The following is an 18,367-nucleotide window of genomic DNA, read 5'->3' as shown; positions in this document are numbered from 1 at the left end:
TGACTTTGCTCAGAAGTTGTTTCTTTTGAATAGTGATGGTATAGCCTTTCTTCATTGTAAAACATGGGCCTCTGGGACATCTAGTATGTTTTAATCAAGCTCAAATTGTCGTCTTGTTTCTAGTGAGTCTTGTATAGTGATTGAATCTTAGGAGAAAAGTACAGGAAGACTACAAATTCTTAAAGAGTGATGGGGCCTTGAATGGTACCTCTATCTGGGTTCACAATGCAGGTCTGTGTTGGAGGATCAAAGGAAGTAGAGATAATGCAAGACCATTGGATTTGTAACATGGTACTGTTTTAGCACTTTCTGAGATCATACTTCCATGATGTTGTTTTCTTTTACTAGTAGGATCCTGAAAACCAGTAGCAGTGGTAGTCACCGAGAAATAAGTTAGCACTTGAATGAAACCTTGTAAGAGTAAGTAATAATCCATTTGTTTTTCGGAAAGATGTTACATTTGTGTGATCTGAAAAAACCAATGATAATAAGTTACTCGTTTCTCTTTAAGCAGATCACCAAACCATGATCTCATTGATCTGAGTGAAACAAGCTCAGATACCAGTGAAACTGCTTGGTAGCCAGTATGTGAAGTGTGAAATTTAGACAGGAATAAATTTATAAAATTCTTGTGAAGAGAGAGGAAAACAATCAAATGCTCAATTAAGTCTGAAAGCCGGTAACACAGCACATTCTTATAGCAGCTGGTAGTGGATCTGGTAGTGCATTAATTGCTGTGGACCTTGAGATGGACAAAGACGGTTGGTGATGTAGTTATTACTGTTACTGCTTTAACTCAGAATGAGCAAAGATGAATGTAAGAGTTGGCCTATACAGTTCTGCAATCAGTATTTCAGTGAGCCAATGAAAATGTCATTAAAACAGCCAGAGTGTTTAGGTACATTGGGAGAGATCTAAGTCTGAGCTTTGCTGTTCCCTGAGCACTGCTTTGATAAAAACAATTCCCAGCTTTTGGATCTACCACCATAGTCTTAGTTCTAAAATCAAAGTCTTAGAACTTTAATGTAATAAAAACCCCAACACTTAAAGAAAAAATGAACCTACAAGAAAAAAAAATTGCAAATCCTTTTGTATAAGTATGCAATTCAAATTTAGGGTTTTTTTTCAATCTAGTAGATATAAAATACTCAACCACTTTGCTGCCTTCTTCCTCTTTATAAGAAAATCGATAAACGGGACGGGGAGGTTCCGTGCATACTAGAAACAAAATTGTTTTACTTGACTCTTTTAACAAACCACCCTCATTAGCAGAAATACAAATGCCAAAGAAAAAAGTTTTTTCGAAAGTTGTGACTATTTCCTCTAATTTGAACTCAGCCTTAGGGCTGATGAATTGTCTTGAATCCAAAACAACATGAAAAATAATTTAGGGATTGACACTTCCATTTCAAATGTCCTTCTTACCCATTTCTTTATATCCTCCCTTTTTCCCTCTTGTCCTTGCTTCGAAGTCAAGCCAACCTCACAATTTTGCTTGCTTTTGTTTTGAGACCTGTTAAACTCCCTTGGTTTTCCCTCTGGTTTTCTATTGGATTCTGAGCTGGCTTCGGTTTGTGGTTCAGAGCCAGTTCCAGGTGGCCTGAGGATTACAAATGCCTTGCCACCAGAACAAAGGAAACTGCTTTGTGAACTCTGGCAAAGCTAAATCCTTCTCTGCATTTCCAGTCAAGAGAGTAGGCACAGTTTATAACTGGTCCCTTGAAATAGGGAATTACAAATCTTGGTTTCAGTGTGAAAACATAAGACACTTAAATTCTTTTCTTTGTACTATGGAGTGATTCTTTTTCTTCCCTCTTCCCGTTCCCCATATGACCACTGCTACCATCTGTAGAAATGGAAACCATTGGAAATCGACTCCCCTGGAAAATGAATGGTTTGGAAACCTTTCAGAAAAGACAAATTATTAAAGGACCCACTTTCAGACTCATGGGCGTATTTCCTTTACATGTAGAAAGTGCGCTGGCTGCAGTCTGCCAGGTTCATTTGGGTTCCAATATTCCCTACTTATATACTTCTTACCTGGCCTCGCAATACTGAGATCACCACTACAAGCCCTCCAGCATCTTCCTCATCCACCTGGAAGATGCTTCCTTTTTATTCCTTTCAGCCACCGATTCTGTCAGCAAAACCCGGGTTACCAGCTTTGCTATTGTTATCTGTTGTTCTTCGTGTATTCCAGCTTTCCTCATTAAATAAGGTCATATAACCTTTCCTGCCAGTCTGCAAACTGTTGGGAGCACTGACCTCCCCCACCAAGCTCCATGACCATGTACTGAAAACAAAAGTGGATCCTCCTTTTTATAATTCATAGGCCATCTGTTTAGCTTTTAAAAGAAGAAAAGCAATAAATGTAGGATTCATGCTAGTCAGTCTCCACACCTTTAAAAAAAAAATAATATTAAAAAGACCCTTAACATAAACAACTTAAATACAGCTCATCAAGGAGAGCCCTTGTGGACACAGAGGTCCTGAAAACAACTGGAGAGAAAGAACTGGAATCCTTCCAGCACAGCAGCTCTATGGGCTTCCTGAGGGACCTCGGTAGGTGAGTTCCCATCACCTCAGTGACCTGTGTGGTGGCCGACACCATAATATTCCTGTCTGTTTACCCAGGTGGTAAAAACAATGCTGTAGTGACCAACGACTGCTTTGTGATCCCCTTTCTGAGTTGTCCCTCAAGCTGTTACCTTCTGGAGAGCCCTTTTACGCCCCAGGCCCCACAAGGGAGGGAAGACAGCACGTTGCCATGTGCCAGTGAAACCAAATGCACGTTTTTCTGCAAATTGCAGTTCAAATTACAAGGTTTTTTTTCCTGGATAGGAAATTTAACTGGTTCATCTACTAATTCCCGCATAGACTGAACATGGTCAATTCCATGGCAATCTTCTGGTTAAAACAAAGGGAATTAATCTTTTTAGGAAGCTCTGTCTCATAGCATCCGAGTGGACAGAAAAATGGTAGCCATGGGAGTCTCCAAGAAAAAGTCAGCACAGACCCTTCACCTGCTCAGAGGACTGAGTGCTGAAATCCATACCATCCTGGGGAACAGCTTGCCTAGCACAGGGAGGAATGGCTCACATCTTCTACAAACTTCAGCTCCCAGGCTTCTGCCTCAAAATTGAGAAAAACAGTGAGGCTGGTCAAATTGCTGTTTCCTTTTGCACATGACTGAAATATAACTGTTATCCCGAACTGACTAGGTTAAAGGAAGGCTGCTGCTTCATTCACTGGAATTCCTGCAGAAGTCGCCCTTTTCTGAATTACCAGCAGTAGCGCTAACATGAGTGGCTGGTGAAGAAGCATTCATAAAGTTTTCAAGTCTGTTGCTGTTGGCTTAGTGAGGGCTTTCTTCATCATGAGCCTGAAACAGATTTATTGTCTTGGTCATGGAGTGTGAACAAAAGTGATAGTGCTCACCAGGCACTTAGTTTTCTCAATTCTACTCAATTCTAATTGTAACTAATGAAAATACTACTACATTTTTAGGTCGTGGTTCCAAGAAGCGTTTTAAATAGAAGTAGCCTCCAGCGCTGTTCAAAATATAATCTAAATAATGCAAGATTGTTAGCAGAAAATACAGCACTATTAAATAACACCAAGTAATGGGCAACTATTCAAAGTCATTATTCTTGATTAGCCTGGATGATTATTACTGAGTGCATGTGACCTTATTTGTACTCAGTAATACTTGTAGTGATTCAGGAAAGTTAAATAATCATTACTGATTAATTACTATTGATTATACTGAGTGGTTGTATCCATATTTTGTGGATTTTCAGTGGTGTATTAGGAAGCATTGAAACTTTCCGAATGTGTTTTGTTTTCTTCCTACAAAAAAGGTAACCCTTTTCAAAAGCAAGTAGTTTGGGAGAAAGTTGACTTATGTTCCCTAAATCATGTAAGTATTTCTGAAAAGCCCACCCAAAATGATGCATTTTTTTCAGTCCAGAGAAATTTTTGTTTCCAGTAATATAGTATGTTTTGTGTAGTTTGTGAGGATGAGACTTTTTTTATAGCCTCTCAACTGAAACACATTGTGGCAGCGTGCAAAGTGAGCCTTTCTGTCCTGAGGTGAGGGACAGTGAAAATATCCACCGATTTTATTACATACATGAATAGGTGGCATTTTGAAGAGAAGGGAGTAGGAAGGGGGAAGTCTGTGGTTCTGCTGAATACCTAACACTAACGATGCTGAAAATGGGAGGTTTCTGAAGATTGCCTGTTGATTTGCCTTGCAAATACCTCTTTCTGCAAATACCTGCTCATGGCACACACCTTTGACAAGAACCCATTTGCACAGTGTTTTGTCAGCGCTTGTTTAGCATAAACCTTAGTGCCCTGATGAAGTGTCCCTATAGACCTTTTTATTTTCTTCCTAACTACAGGCTTGCTTGACAGTGACATGTTGTTGAAACGTTGCATAAGAAAAGATTTGTTATGGAGCGTGTTGGAATTTTTTTTTTTTTTTTTTTTTTAAATTAACAGCATTGTCATGAGTCTTAATTGGATGGACTGAGCAGCCAGTATCATTAGTGTCGGGGTTTGGCTGACGGATCCCTTTCCAGGTGCACAGGGTAGTTTTTGTCTGCCGTGCCACCCTCTTCCCTCAGCTAAACCAGTCTGCAGCAGAGCTGCGATGGAAGAGGCAGTGGCAAAGCGGCAGTATCTCCTGCAAGAGCTCTCCACAACTCCCTTTGACGGGAGCAGCCACCCAGCATGTCGGTTTTACTCCAGGCTTTTTTGGTTGTGGCGCAGTCAGTTAAAATGACAAAATGATACATGATGGGAGGAAGAGCCTCATTATATTGTCGCTTGTACTTTGTAGTTTGCTTTTAAAGGATTCTGTTTGCCATCGCACCTAATGAAGGGCAGAAGCTGACAGTCTGGGTTGCAACGATCCTGTGCAAAGTGCAAATGCTTCACAGTAACACCATGACAAACACTAGTTTGGGGTTTTTTTTATTGTGTGTCTGATAGCTCTGTTAAAGATGCAAGTCTGAAGGAATTTAATTTAATCCTGTTTTCATGATTGTGAGGCACGGGAGCTGGGCTGGTTGTGTTTATTCTACCCTGATATTAAGAAAAACTAGGTGTACCTTGCAATCCGCTCGCCTGGATTTAACTCTGTCAGGGTTCTTTGGTGATAGAGCAGGCAGTGGTTTGAAGTGCTAAGGGATTACATTTGTCAAGATTTTAAGGCCAAAATGTATCTGTGTAACCACCAGTCTGACTTCTTGCATATCTGCACTGGGTGCCCATGCCCAGGCGCCGGCAGCGGGGCTGCAGACTCCCCTCTGAGGAGAGCTGAGGGGCTGCCCCGTGCTGGACATGGCCGGTTCCAGCGGCCCCACCGCAGGGCACAGCTGAGCCCCTCAGCGGGGCTGGTGCCGCAGGGAAGTGTATTTAAGGAAGGGCAAAACGCCGCTGGTCAGCGAGGGGTGAGGGGAAAAGTGTGAGAAACAGCCCCGCGACACCGAGGGCCGGGCAGGAGGAGGGAGGAGGCGCTCCAGGCCCCGAGCTGAGACTCCCCTGCGGCCGTGGAGAGACCAGGGGAGCAGGTTTTCCTGAGAGGAACTGCAGCCATGGAGGGCCCACGCTGGAGCAGGGGAACGTGTGAGGAGAAAGGACTGGCAGAGAGGAAAGGAGTGGCAGAGAGGAGCCATTATGGACAGACCACAACCCCCCATTCCCCACCCCCTGCGCTGCTTGGGGCCGGGGGGAAGTAGAGGAGTAAAAAAAGGAGGTGAGGGGAATGTGTTTGAGCTTTTTTGTCTTTCTCACTATCCAAACCTATTTTAATTTGCAATTAAGTAAAATAACTTTTTTCAAGTCGAGTCTGTTTTGCTCATGACGGTAATTGGTAAGTGATCTCTGTGTCTTTATCTCGACCCTCGAGCTTTTTCATCGTATTTTCTCCTTCCCATCCTGTGGAGGGGGAGTGGCAGAGCAGCTGGGTGGGCGGCTGGCAGCCAGTCCAGGTCAACCCACCACAATATCACATGCTGTAGGATTTTATACAGCAGGTCCTTCAGGGGGAGGAATTCTTCCTGCATGATGTGCTTTAACATCCAGCACGTAACCCTTCTTCTGAAATGTATAGCACTGCATACTGGAGTGAAATCTCCTGAAGGTGGGAGAGAAAGAGGGAGAGGAGGAGTGTGTGTGTGACACAGAGGAAACGGGACAGTATATCCTGGCCAACGTTTGAGATGCCAACAGGTTCCTGTGTTCGTAGACGTGCAAGCTCGAAAGAGCTGCTGTGCTGGCTTAGATCACAACAAAATTTCTACAGGGTTCTTCATAGTAAATCAGAAATATGAGCCTTTACATTTTCTAGTAATTCCTCTGTGTTGGAAATGCACAGCATGACAGTCCCTATTTGAACGTGTCGCTGAAGTGTTTGTGAAGATGAGAGCTTAACAACTTCCTGTGCTGAAACAAACATGGTAAAAAGGAGGTAGGATAAATGAAAACATCTTTCTGTCCCTGCAGAAACTCAACATATTGCATGAAGGTGTCCATGTCCTTGACGGTAGCTGAGAATGAATCTGGGCTCTGCTACAACAGCAAGATCAGATATCTGGAAAAATCAGAAGTCACTAAGAGAAAGACAATCTCCTGTCCTGATATTGAGGATTACAAAACAGCCAGTCAAGAGCCAGATGTGGTGTGGTACAAGGTAACTGTTGCTCTCTTATTGCTACTGTGCTGAAACTATACAAAATTTCCACTGTTTTCAGTCTGAGGTGTAGAGACGGACTTTTCTGAGCCTGCAGTGGTTTGTGACTGGTCTGGAGGATGCTCTCCCAGTATTACAGATGTAATACTAAAGTACAGGCAAAACTACCCAGCATAGTCATTGTCCAACAGCATCAATGAGGATGTTCTGTGCAGGAGGTCACATGATTTCTCTAACAGCAGTATCACGTTCCCAAACCACTGTGCCTCTGTACCAGTTTCCACCTTGGTGGGATGTCTCCTTACCTGATACTGCAGTAGAAACAAAGGGAGGCAGCCTACAATGGAGCCAAAGGTGTATCAGCACCACCAGCTTCAGCAGTGCTACCCAATTAATTTTTATGAAGTCTGTTGGGTACTTTCACCAAGGCTTGTTAATTTTTACCAAAGTCTGCTGGGTAATTTCACAGAGATGCATTTACTTTTGCTGAGGTCCATTGATAATTTTAACTGAGGTCTGTTAATTTTAACTGAGGTCTGTTAGATACTTTTACTACTTGGTGGGTAGCTCAGCTGGCTGTACCTTTTCCAAGGCCTGTCAAGTACCGCACACCACTTTCAGCAGCAGATGTATCGGTGATGTGTTTATGTAGCTCCCCAAGAAAACAGGATAATGACTAAAATATGGGTTGTCAGGCAGACATCAGATACCAAGACCATAGCAAGGTCTGGCAAATTTTACCCGTTGTCTGGACTTAGGCCAAAGTCTGATATTTGAAAAGCCCTTAGGTATGAGTTGCTGCAAGAAACAATGGAGAAGAATAAAGAGCTGAGAGTCAGAGGGAACAAGAAATAGTTGGGCAAGAGGAAGAGCTCAGTGGGGTCCGTGGAATATAGAGTTGGGATTGTAGGGGTAAAGGCAGAATTTGTTTAGGACAAACTTGGTTCAGGTAATGAAGACAGAAACGCACAAACTAGTTAAATCCTAAATTTTGAGTGCTTGATTTGCCAACCTTAATAACATTCTTTAAAGATAGCTATTTTGTGTGAAATAAGTAATATGTGCAGAGCTGCAGATTTTTTTCCTCCTTAGCAGGTTGCATCAGAAAAGAGCAATTATAAAAGTTGTCATCTATTTCTATTTTTTACAGAAATCTCACATGTTCTATTTTATAGTAACAAAGCGGGTGCCATAACCCGCTGTTAGTATAAACAAAGTTTTTCTTTCAGCCATTGAAGCTCAGCATATGGGTGGATAGCTTCAGTGCTGTTCATACGTAAAATATATGTATTCAGTTGAGTCTGAAATCTTGGGGAAAAGAGGGTACCAGAGAGAAGGTGTTTCTTGCCCTATCTACCTAGGTATTACTGAACGCCACATCACTGAAGATATCATTTTTTTGCAAGAGCACGCACCGAAATAGTCTGGCAGGAATAATCTTCAGCTGTCATGGAGCAGAAATCAGTCTAAGGAATATGCATGTACAACCCCACATCAACGATGCTCTGTGCTGACCAAGAAAGGGAACAGAAGGGTCTTTGTTCCATATACCCACACGTGTTATCTGGCTTGCAAACACAGGTTGTGTGACAGCAGGCTGGAGTGTGACAGCTGACTGACAAGTCATCACTGTGGTGAAACTGAACAGAATTGATGTGGTTGGGTGATAACGGTGAGACAATCGAAGTCGACAACCTTTAGTCTGGCTTGATAATGAAAAGAGACATTAGTGGAATAACCTACTACGTATAGCTCCTTATCCATAACTAACAATAAGGTGCTATCCGTTCAGTTCTTAGACAACACCTATGTTATCTGGACCTGAGTCAGGAAGCTCAGTAATGTAAAATGTCAACATTAATGTTACGCAGAAGGTATATATGTCAGGTTATCCGTTGAAACTTATTGCTGAAACGGGGTTTTGGAAAAATATTCTAGAGGGTATTATGGTACTAACTGTTAATAGAAGTATGCCTATTCAAAAGAGCATAAGTCCAGTTTCTAGAAAATATATAATTACTTGGATTTCAAAATAATATGATGAGTACTGGGGTAAGCCCTACAAACCGCAGTCTGGGACTTAAGATCATGCTGTGTGAGGCAATGTGTGTAACAAAAAGCCGGTACCTTCTCCCTAAGAATAGTGTAAAGTGATATTCCACTTTAGGATCTGACCCTCGCTTTCTGAAGAAGGCATCTGTTTCCAGTCATAGCACACTGGATCCTCACGTTTTACCCCACTACCTTTGTGATCGAGTTTGACGTGTACATGAAGGTGTCATCAGCCATCTTGTGTAAATCTGCTCCAGAGGCACTGGGGGTGTTTCCTTTTCATTATGCTGAAATATTTAGAGAAGATTTTCATCTGGGGGAGAGCATAAGTTGTCCAAAATCAAACAGTAGATAAAGAAATACGAGGAAGTCCTCAGGGTTCCTTCTTTATACCTTTGGCTGAAAAGAGAAATCCTTGTGTTCACGAAAACCTGCCAGTTCACTGGTAGTCAGGGAGTTTGGACTTGTGATCGATGAAATACCATCAGACAGGACAGTAATGGTGCAAGCCCACAGTGTGCAGGACTCGCCCTGCCTCCCAGAAGGCTTCTCTATGTGGAGGGATTAATGAATCTGAGCCAATAATTGCATCAATTTACAGGGACTTAACTGTAATTTAAACACACTCTTAAAATAATTATGCCTGAATAGATTTCCACATACACACCCGATAAGTAATAAAACATTTGCTGTGAGGATTTGTTTTAACAGTAGTATGAACTTCACTTCTGGCTAGAATTACACTGCATGAAATATTTATTTTTAAAGATTTCCACAGTTAATGACATTGATATACACACAGCTCTGTTAGGCCTCTTTAGAACTGTTTTGACAAGAAGTGGAAGGATTTTTTTGAAATAAATGTATGTGTCAAGGCATGATTAAATGAATGGGATTTAACAGTAAGAGCAGTTTCACGAAAAATCAACTGGCAGAGGAAAAAGGTGTATTACATCTAGAATGCGGAGTCTTAATCCATTTCTACCATCTCTTTTCTACTACTGGGTTGAAGGAAGGGCTGTGAAAACAATCAAAATGTCAGGTGAAGGACAGGTAGTTGTTATCTGTCCTACAAAAAATAGAGTTGTTGAGCTGCTGCCACTTAAATTTCAAGGAAGAGAAAAAGAAGCATAATAGTGCACAACTTGATTATTGGGGGGAAAAAACCTAAAATATTTAAGATGTCGAAGGAGAATAAATAGGCTAGAAACTTTCAGATTCTTCTAGCAGGTAAACATGGTGCAAAAGCAGAAAAGAGCAATTAATTGGTTAAACAAGCAACAGACATACAATTGAGCACTTACCTTTTTAGAGAAATTAGCAGACCTCTGACAGTAAAATCTATAATTGTTTCCACAATATGAAGACTAGTTAGATTTTTTTTTTTAATTGGTTTGTTGCTCAGCCATTTTTGTTGCTTAAAATACAAATTGTTACGATTTTCCAGCTTCTCCCCTTTTTTCCTTTTAGTTTTGTGGATTGAACTAGTCTGTGAATAACAGGCAGAATAAAACAGGCATTTTCAACGTATATTTAGAAAGCCTGCATAGTCAGTAGAAGAAAAATTAATTAGCTAAAATTTGGGAAAGAAGGGGTTATAAATCATTTTTAATATAGAATCATAGAATCATAGAATCATTGAGGTTGGAAAAGACCTCTAAGATCATCGAGTCCAACCGTCCACCCAACACCCCAATGCCCACTAAACCATGTCCCTAAGTGCCTCATCTACTCGTCTTTTAAATACCTCCAGGGATGGGGACTCAACCACTTCCCTGGGCAGCCTGTTCCAATGTTTAACCAAATATGAAGTGTTTTAAGTAGATACAGAAAGAAACAATTAGGAAATTAGTGGTACAATTCCAATAGAACAATTACTCACTGTAAAACCACAATAGCACAAACATTGTTTGTGCTAAGTCATTAATCTCTGTAGTAGTAAAGATGTTGCCCTTCTTATTACAAACATGTAGTATATAAAAATATAAAGTGTATGAAAATGTATCTTCGATCTCTTTGCTCCCATACTTTTTAAAATAAAATAGAGAATATAAAACTGGTAACGTATGACAGGGTCTTTCAGTGTTGCACTGAAAGGGTGCATATCTGAAATCTGCTTACTTTGTGTATTCTGGGAATTGTATTCCTTCTAAATTAGGATTGAATAGAACTGAATCATATTCTTTGCCCAGTGTTCATATTTAGTTAGTCCAAGTAGGTGGTTGATGCACCTTTAAATAGGACTAAAAAATTGAGTGCAAATCAGGAAGGATTTAACGCCATTTTCTGGCTCAGATCTGTGTCCTGCATGAGTCTCAAGTGATGTCAGTGTAATTTAGTAACAAAAATAAGCTCTGATTCTTCTCAGCACAGCAGATGGATCTGGATTCTGATCATTCTCTGTCATCGGTGTTAACTAAAGTTCACATGCAAGACAAGATTACACTTTCCTTACAACTGTATTTGCAAACAGAAAGATAACCTGAACACTCCATTACCTGCAATAGAAATGCACAGTTTCAGTATTCGAAATCTGACCACATTGTAGCTGAGTTTGGCCTACTAGGGATAGGGATAAATGCTTCAGTGCTCCATTTTCACGTGCAGGGCCAAAAGCTCACAATCACATCTTTGTATTTCTTTATTATTATCCTTTAATTTAGAAACTGATATTGTGGATTTGGAATCTGTATGGAGTCCCATGAAAAAATTATCTTTGTGTCATTCTGATCTCTTGCTGTCATGCAATATATTTGCATGTCAATGTAGTTCTTGTTTGGTTGTTTTCTTAAGAGAAAGCTTTGTTCTATTTTGTTTGCTGTATTTCTGACACTGCTGTTGCAGACGAGCAGAAAATGGGGCATAGGTCGGGACTATTTACATGAATCTCTGAAGCTGCTGAGCCTGAAGTAGCTGATGGGAGATTGTTAACTGCAGTCTGAGCGCCTATTCCATGTGCTACCTTGAGAGAGGGAATAGAGGGGCATTAAAGGTACTCGGGCCCTATGTTGCTTTGTGTGTTCTGGGTGCAGAATTAGCCAGAGCCTCCAGAGCTGTCGGGAGCACTGACTATTTTAGAGAACTGAGAAAAGCGTGATTTTTGTTTGCAGGCAAAAGAGGCTTGATGTTACAGTTATTGAGAGACAGTAAATATATAATCTTAAGGTACCATTTTAAAGACACAAAGATCAGATTGTGCCTATGCTTTTAGTTCAGAGCATTCCAAGAGCTATTCAATCATGAGTACCGTTAGTGTGGAAGGTGACTGATCTGGCTGCAAGGATACAGTATGTTAGGAAGGGGAGAGCCGCCTCTTGCACTGTATCACACACTATACAGAAGGACTCAAATGCTGTTCCAGTTGGACCACAATTTATAGTGGTGAACCTAAATCTGCCAAATAACAGCTAAGGTCTGCCTGGCGAAGTCAGTGACAGTTGCAGGCTATCAGTACCATGTACTCCATCAGAGGACGCACATGGGGGTGATGCTACAAAGAGCCCAGTGATGGGAAAAGGCTGAATCAGAGCTCATCAGGTGCCAGAGAAGCCAGTGATGAGAAACAAGACCATAAGGAAACCAGGCTTCCTGAATTCTCTTGCTCACAAAAGTGCTGCTGTTCTGCCTGTTTTCTTCTGTTGGTAAATGGTTCTAGCCTGAGACTGTGTGTAAAGTTTGCCTGCAGGCTAACTCTTAACAGATGTTGCCCGTACTCCCTTCAAACAGAGATGTATTTTAATGGTCCATCCTAAAGTAGAGGTCTTGGCAGCTGTTCATCAAGAAAAAGAGAAGGTGCTTAACCATTGCTTCAGGGCACCACGTATTAAACACGGCCCATGTGATACAGTGGGAATTACTGAACCTTAAAAACATTTGGGTTTGATTTCTGGTTTCAAATTAATTCCAGTTTCAGATCTCTGTGCTTTCTGAAATTACATTTGAATTTGAATTGCAAAAATATATTGAGATGGTTGTTTACTTATGTATAATACTGAAAATCTGATCAGGTAACACTGTCTTATGTCATACAAGCTGGGTGATTTTGGCAATGGATTTTTTTTCTGCAGGAATGTAAGCCAAAAATGTGGAGAAGCATTGTAATTCAGAAGGGAAATACTCTCTTAATACAAGAGGTCCAGGAAGAAGATGGAGGAAATTATACCTGTGAACTGAAGTTTGAAGGCAAGCTTATACGAAGAACAGTTGAATTGAAGGTTACTGGTAAGAATCTTTGTTCTATGCCAATAGAAAAAATTGAAATAATAAGAAAAAGTGTTTTTCACATGTCAGTGAATCTATTTGATAGAAGTAAGTCCAAACCAAATCCCAATAGCCGAGCAGTCCCAAACTAGGGGAAATTTATATCAAGATCTTCTAAAATTCCACAGAAGACGACTTCTACCTTTTGCTCTTACAAAACCTGGAAATGCTGGTTATAAAGCAAAAGGTAGAGTGGACCTAAGTCCTCCCTATATGCTGGAAGTAATTCAGACTCCAGTTTTGTCTTCAATGCTAAACAGAGGAAATGTTGACTGAAGCTGTAAAACAGGCTTTTGGTGAGGTTTGTCCTAGGATAAAACACAGCCAAAAGACATGTCTTGAGTCATTAATATTTTTTTTTGAGTGATTGTTCCGTATTTTTAAGCTTTGGTTTAATTTATGATGATCAACTTCTCTAGTCTAGGGTTTGTCTTTAGTGAAGAGTGTGGCACAACCTTTTCCAAGAATGAAGTTGGGAACATTGGACTGTCAGGGGGGAAAGTAACCTGCTTATCAGGAGATCATAACATTGTATGTTTCTGAGTCCATGTAGTAATCTACTAGTCAACAGTATTTTTCTGACTCTTTCTGTCAGGTACCAGAAATGAATGGGTAAAATAGTATTGCCTACCAATATATTCCTGATCCCTTTCCATTCCACTGTACAGTATGTCATCTATAATTATTATTTTGCCTTCAGTGACTGTGGAACTTTGCAAGTATCTGAAAACAGTTGAGTTTTTTTCAAATGGTTAGGTATTTTCCTGTCTGTGTTTCGATATACTGATTAAAATGGGGTCCTACTTAAAACGGTGATAAGTAGAATTCTACTTTCTTATATCAAACTGAATTAGCCCATATGATATTCCTCATGTGTTCTTGAAATAAAATTCTTTCCTTTATTTTGAGTGAAATCCATTTTTCTTTTCTTATCATTATTCCTCATTTTAAATGAGTTCTTTTCCCTGTGTGCCAGATTCATATATCATGTGATTCTCTATTGTCCATTTTTGATCATGGACAGGTCTCTAAAGTATTGATTTGACCTGCCTGACCCCAGACCTGTCAAATGAAGATATAATACCTGCCTTGTGGGTAGCTGCTATCCTAGGTAGCATGCTGGTCTTCAACCGGAATATGAACTAAGTTTGACAAAGTGACAATGAGATGCATCTAATTCAATTCCCCATGATGGATATTCTTTAGATAACAGATACTCTATGCTCTCCCTCTCATCATGACCTTGCTAGAACTCACGTGTTCTCTTCATTATTTGAACAGTGTGGTATATTCATACTTCACAATTTAATTAATTTGTCCTAAACTAACTGTAGTATGTATTAAAGTTAATTGTTTTATTAAAATGTTTATGACCTGAATTATTAAAAATGTAAATATGGAATAGGCAAGTGTTGTCCTTTTTGCAAAATGCTTGAGAACCAGGAGATTGTTCCCCTTGTAATTTGGTGTGAAATTAATATTAAATTTCTGTTAGTAAACACCTTTTCCAGATTTAAGTGTTTGGGAGACATATCTGATGTTATGTGTTTGCTGGTTTAATCTTTCTAGATATCTGGAACAGGTTAGTACATTTATGTAGATGACGACCTGAAAATATGGATTAGAACTACGAATGTAATACATAGAACTGTGTGAACGTATTATAGCTTGGTGCTTCACCAAGTTTCTTTTTCCTGTTTCTGTTTTGTTTCAGTTTGTGAATTTTATATGCATGTGGGTTTAGATCTTAATGGGGGAGAGGTCAAAGAAAACTCATACAGCAACCCAGCAGAGGATTACTTGTGTTGTGTGGCTGGCCACGTTGCGTGGAGGGTCCTGAGGCCGATCACATCACAGACTGGTACATGACATACTCAGGGACTTTGTTGAAGAATACGTCTCATGGGAGGCAGAAAGAAAACTACATACTGGTGTAGTCCTGAGAGTTTGCTTTCCCTGGGGCTAGTGCAGATCTAGGTTGGAGGCACCTCTGGAGATCATCCCATCCAACCCCCAGCTCAAGCAGAATCAGCTACAGCAGGCTGCCCAGGGCTGTGCTTACGGGTTTTGATTATCTCTGAGAATAGACTCCACAACCTCTCTGGGCAAGGTTGCCACAGTGTTCAACCACCATCGCAATAAATAAGATTTTTCTTATGTTTCAACAAAATCTCTTTTATTTCAGTGTGTGTGCTTATTGCTTCTTATTCTTTCATTGCGCACCGTTAAGAACAGTCTGGATCCATCTTCTTTACACCTTCTCACCAGGTGTTTATACACATGGATAAGATCTCCGTGAGCCTTCTTTTCTCCACACCAACCCACCCCAGCTCTCTCAGCCTCTCCTTGTAAGATAGGTACTCCAGTCTCTTAATCACCTTTGTAGCCCACCACTGGCCTCGTTCCAGTATGCCCATGTCTTTCTTGTAGTGGGATTGGTGTTGCACTGGGCCACATTGTTCACCTGTCTGAAAATTGAGTTCTCATCAAAATACTGTACCAGGAAGAGCTAGGGTGGGACTAGACTGCTGAACCTGCTGGTCTTTATAAATCACTGTTAGCAAATACTGCTGAAAGCTTACCAGCAAAGCTGTGGTAGAATTGTCTCTGCTAGCCTGCAATGCAGTTGTGGAGAAAAGGATCTTGCCTACTGTTTTCTTCTGCAGGAACTTTCTAATGCTGTTTCTAATGCTGTTACTTATTAACATGCCTGAATTGGCCTTTATTGGCAAGTGCCTGAGTTCCTCTAACAATACAGATTTTGAACAGCAAGACCTTGTTCGCTGCTGCTAGCAGCCATGGTAACCTGAAATTTTTATTAAAGAGCTATTCTGAAAGTGAAACAGGCAACTCCATATCTCCCTCAAGCAAGGAGAGCTGTACTGCCACGGAGAGAGAAGAGGTTGGGTTAGATTCCCTGTAGTCTTTCAGGCATTTGCTAAAGTACACAATACTTGAAATACCAGTTAAGTCAATTAAGTTACTTTATCTTTTGATTGCAAGACAAGGATCTTCCCTTTTTTAAAGTTGCATGAAATCTGGTACATGAGGTTTTTAGTCCTTTTTGGAGATTCTGGTAGTTATGGAAGTAGCAATATGAAATAACTGATATTCATTCCTAAATGCAGTATGGGCATCTAAAGAGTGAAACTTGAAATCAGAATAAATGTAATGCTGACGTAGCAGAAGTTGGAATAACAGAAAGCTTCAGGAAAATTTGAAGGTGCAGGAGCCAGAAGCACCATTTTAACTTGCTGTTGGAAAAGGTAATCAGAAGAGTTAATGATATCCAAGACTAATGCAGCAGCTTCGCTGAAGATGTGATCCGACAAGGCAGCCTGATCAAAGTTAATTGCAGACAAGAGAGCAGTGGTGGACTAAGTGAAGAATGACTGTGTATTTGATATTCATATTAGTGTTGCTTAAGCATTTATTTCAAGTAGAGTCTGCTAGGTGAGACTTTTAATTAGGGGCAAAGCCCTGCTCTTATTAGTCATCCAGCGATTATTTAAGCAAACTTCCAGTGAAGTCATTAGAGCTATTAGAAGGTGCTGCCTTAACTTCCTGTGCCAGTGTCGGGGCAGTTGCCCGAGTGGCTGTGGCTGTGCAAGGGAGCTGCAAGGACAGTATGTGCCGGTCCTCAGACACTGCTTTTCTCAGATCCAGTCTTGCCGTCTCACTTTTGCAGACCCAAAGGGAAGATCTCAGTGGCTCAGGTAGAGGTAGAAGGGGAGTTCCTGCCCCCTTTCTTCTTCCTGTCACTAAGTCATGGTATTAGCTACTGTGAGATAATTTGTAAGAAAAAGTCTCTGGAGACATAGATGGAAACTGAAAGCCATCAATGTAATGCCTGGCCACAGTAAGAAAGAGAGAGAGATCTGAGTTGTATTAGTAGATGAGCAGAGCACAAAACAAACAGGTAAAATGACATTTGTAGAAAGGGGTAGTTGGACTACACATGGAGTACTACTGTACGTGACTGGCAATGTTATCGTATGGCTTCGATGGTTAAGGTACGGGTGAGTGTGATTAAGATGATAAAAGGCTTCAGAGGCTATAGCTCTTTGGGGTTGTAAGGAAAAGGCTTGCAGCCTAGAATATATTCGAAAAATATTTTGGCAGAAAGTATTTATAGGGACAAAATCCTGAGCTACAATACAGCACTAATGAGTAATGCCTAAATCTTGGTGTTTGGGTGCATTTAACAATAATAGATTGTCAACAAAACAGCTTTTTCATCACTAGTTCTTCATGGGTTTGTTATATTATGCAGACAGATGTGAAACAAGTCTTGTCAGCCTTTTTTGCTGAAGAAACATGACAACAGTGTTATCTTTTAGCAAGTAACATGTAACCCTTCAGTCTATGTAAAAAAAAAAAAAAATTATATGTACGTTTTCACTTTGCTTCTTGGTAGTTTTGTTGTGGACAAACAAGTGAGATTAGCAGCTGCGAGCCAGGGTTCTAGAGCCTAAAAATGTAACAGAAACTGCGTTTTAATTAGATAATAAATTAGAGTGCACCCACATAGAAAAAATGAACATACTAATATAAAGTTACAGATAATCGACAATATCAGAATTTATTAGTTTTTAGTAAAATTACAGATATGCAGGAATATCAGAAATCATAAGCATTTTAATTAGTATTGTTAAATGCCAGTGTTTATTGAAGAACAGTTATACTATTCAGATAAAAAGAAGAACCCAAACATAAAAAGTCATGTTGTTTTTGAAAGGCAATTTAGGCAACCTCCTGCTTTCCCCAACCTTATCAACCAGTTCTCTCTGTCTTGTTACATAGCAATGTTTCAATGGCTTTTGGGATGAAAAAGTGCAATTGAGAAAAATACCTGCTATGTTTACGTGCTGCTTCAGCACTCTTTTTTTGCTTTGGAACACTGGTCTGTAAGGAGACAGGCTTAGAAGAAGACATAAGCAGATGTACGTTGGAGGTTGGGGAAGGGGTGAGCCCCCTGAGAAAGGAGCAAGCCCTGCTCTCATGGGGTGGCCCAGATGGCCACTGGCAAATGGGGCTATCTTGCAGAGATGTGCTTTTCCATGGACAGCTATGCTAGTGGGAGAGGTTGCCTTGTTCTTTCTGCTCCCTGTGAAAAGAGGTGATTTGTGAACTTGTACTGGTGAATTATTTTCCAGTTTGACAGCAGAAGGTGACCATCTGACCAACTTCATAAACGGCTGGTGATGGAGTGACATGCAGGAGTTACTGGACCACTCTGTCCAGCAGCCCTGTCCTCCAAGTTTCCTTCAACCTCTACTCTGTCATATTGTTCATAGGCTGCTAAAATGCCTGGCTGTTCCTAAAAGTCGTTTATGCAGCAATATTTGTTTTGAC

At 40.5% G+C, this 18,367-nt stretch overlaps 1 protein-coding gene across 2 annotated transcripts in view; it reads left to right on the top strand.

Moving 5' to 3' along the window:
* The window catches only part of IL1RAPL2 (interleukin 1 receptor accessory protein like 2), a 398,381-nt gene that overhangs the window by 211,645 nt on the left and 168,369 nt on the right, over positions 1 to 18,367 (top strand). For both annotated transcript variants that reach the window (XM_076347253.1, XM_076347252.1), the window contains exons 4-5: positions 6,514 to 6,700; positions 12,820 to 12,973. In XM_076347253.1, the coding sequence (XP_076203368.1) occupies positions 6,514 to 6,700; positions 12,820 to 12,973 (341 nt within the window). The remainder of the gene's footprint in view (positions 1 to 6,513; positions 6,701 to 12,819; positions 12,974 to 18,367) is intronic.

The sequence above is a fragment of the Aptenodytes patagonicus genome, chromosome 9 (genome assembly GCF_965638725.1).
Source record: "Aptenodytes patagonicus chromosome 9, bAptPat1.pri.cur, whole genome shotgun sequence".
NCBI lineage: Eukaryota > Metazoa > Chordata > Aves > Sphenisciformes > Spheniscidae > Aptenodytes > Aptenodytes patagonicus.
The sequence above is the reverse complement of the archived record's forward strand: the minus strand, read 5'-3'. Positions and strand labels throughout refer to the sequence as shown.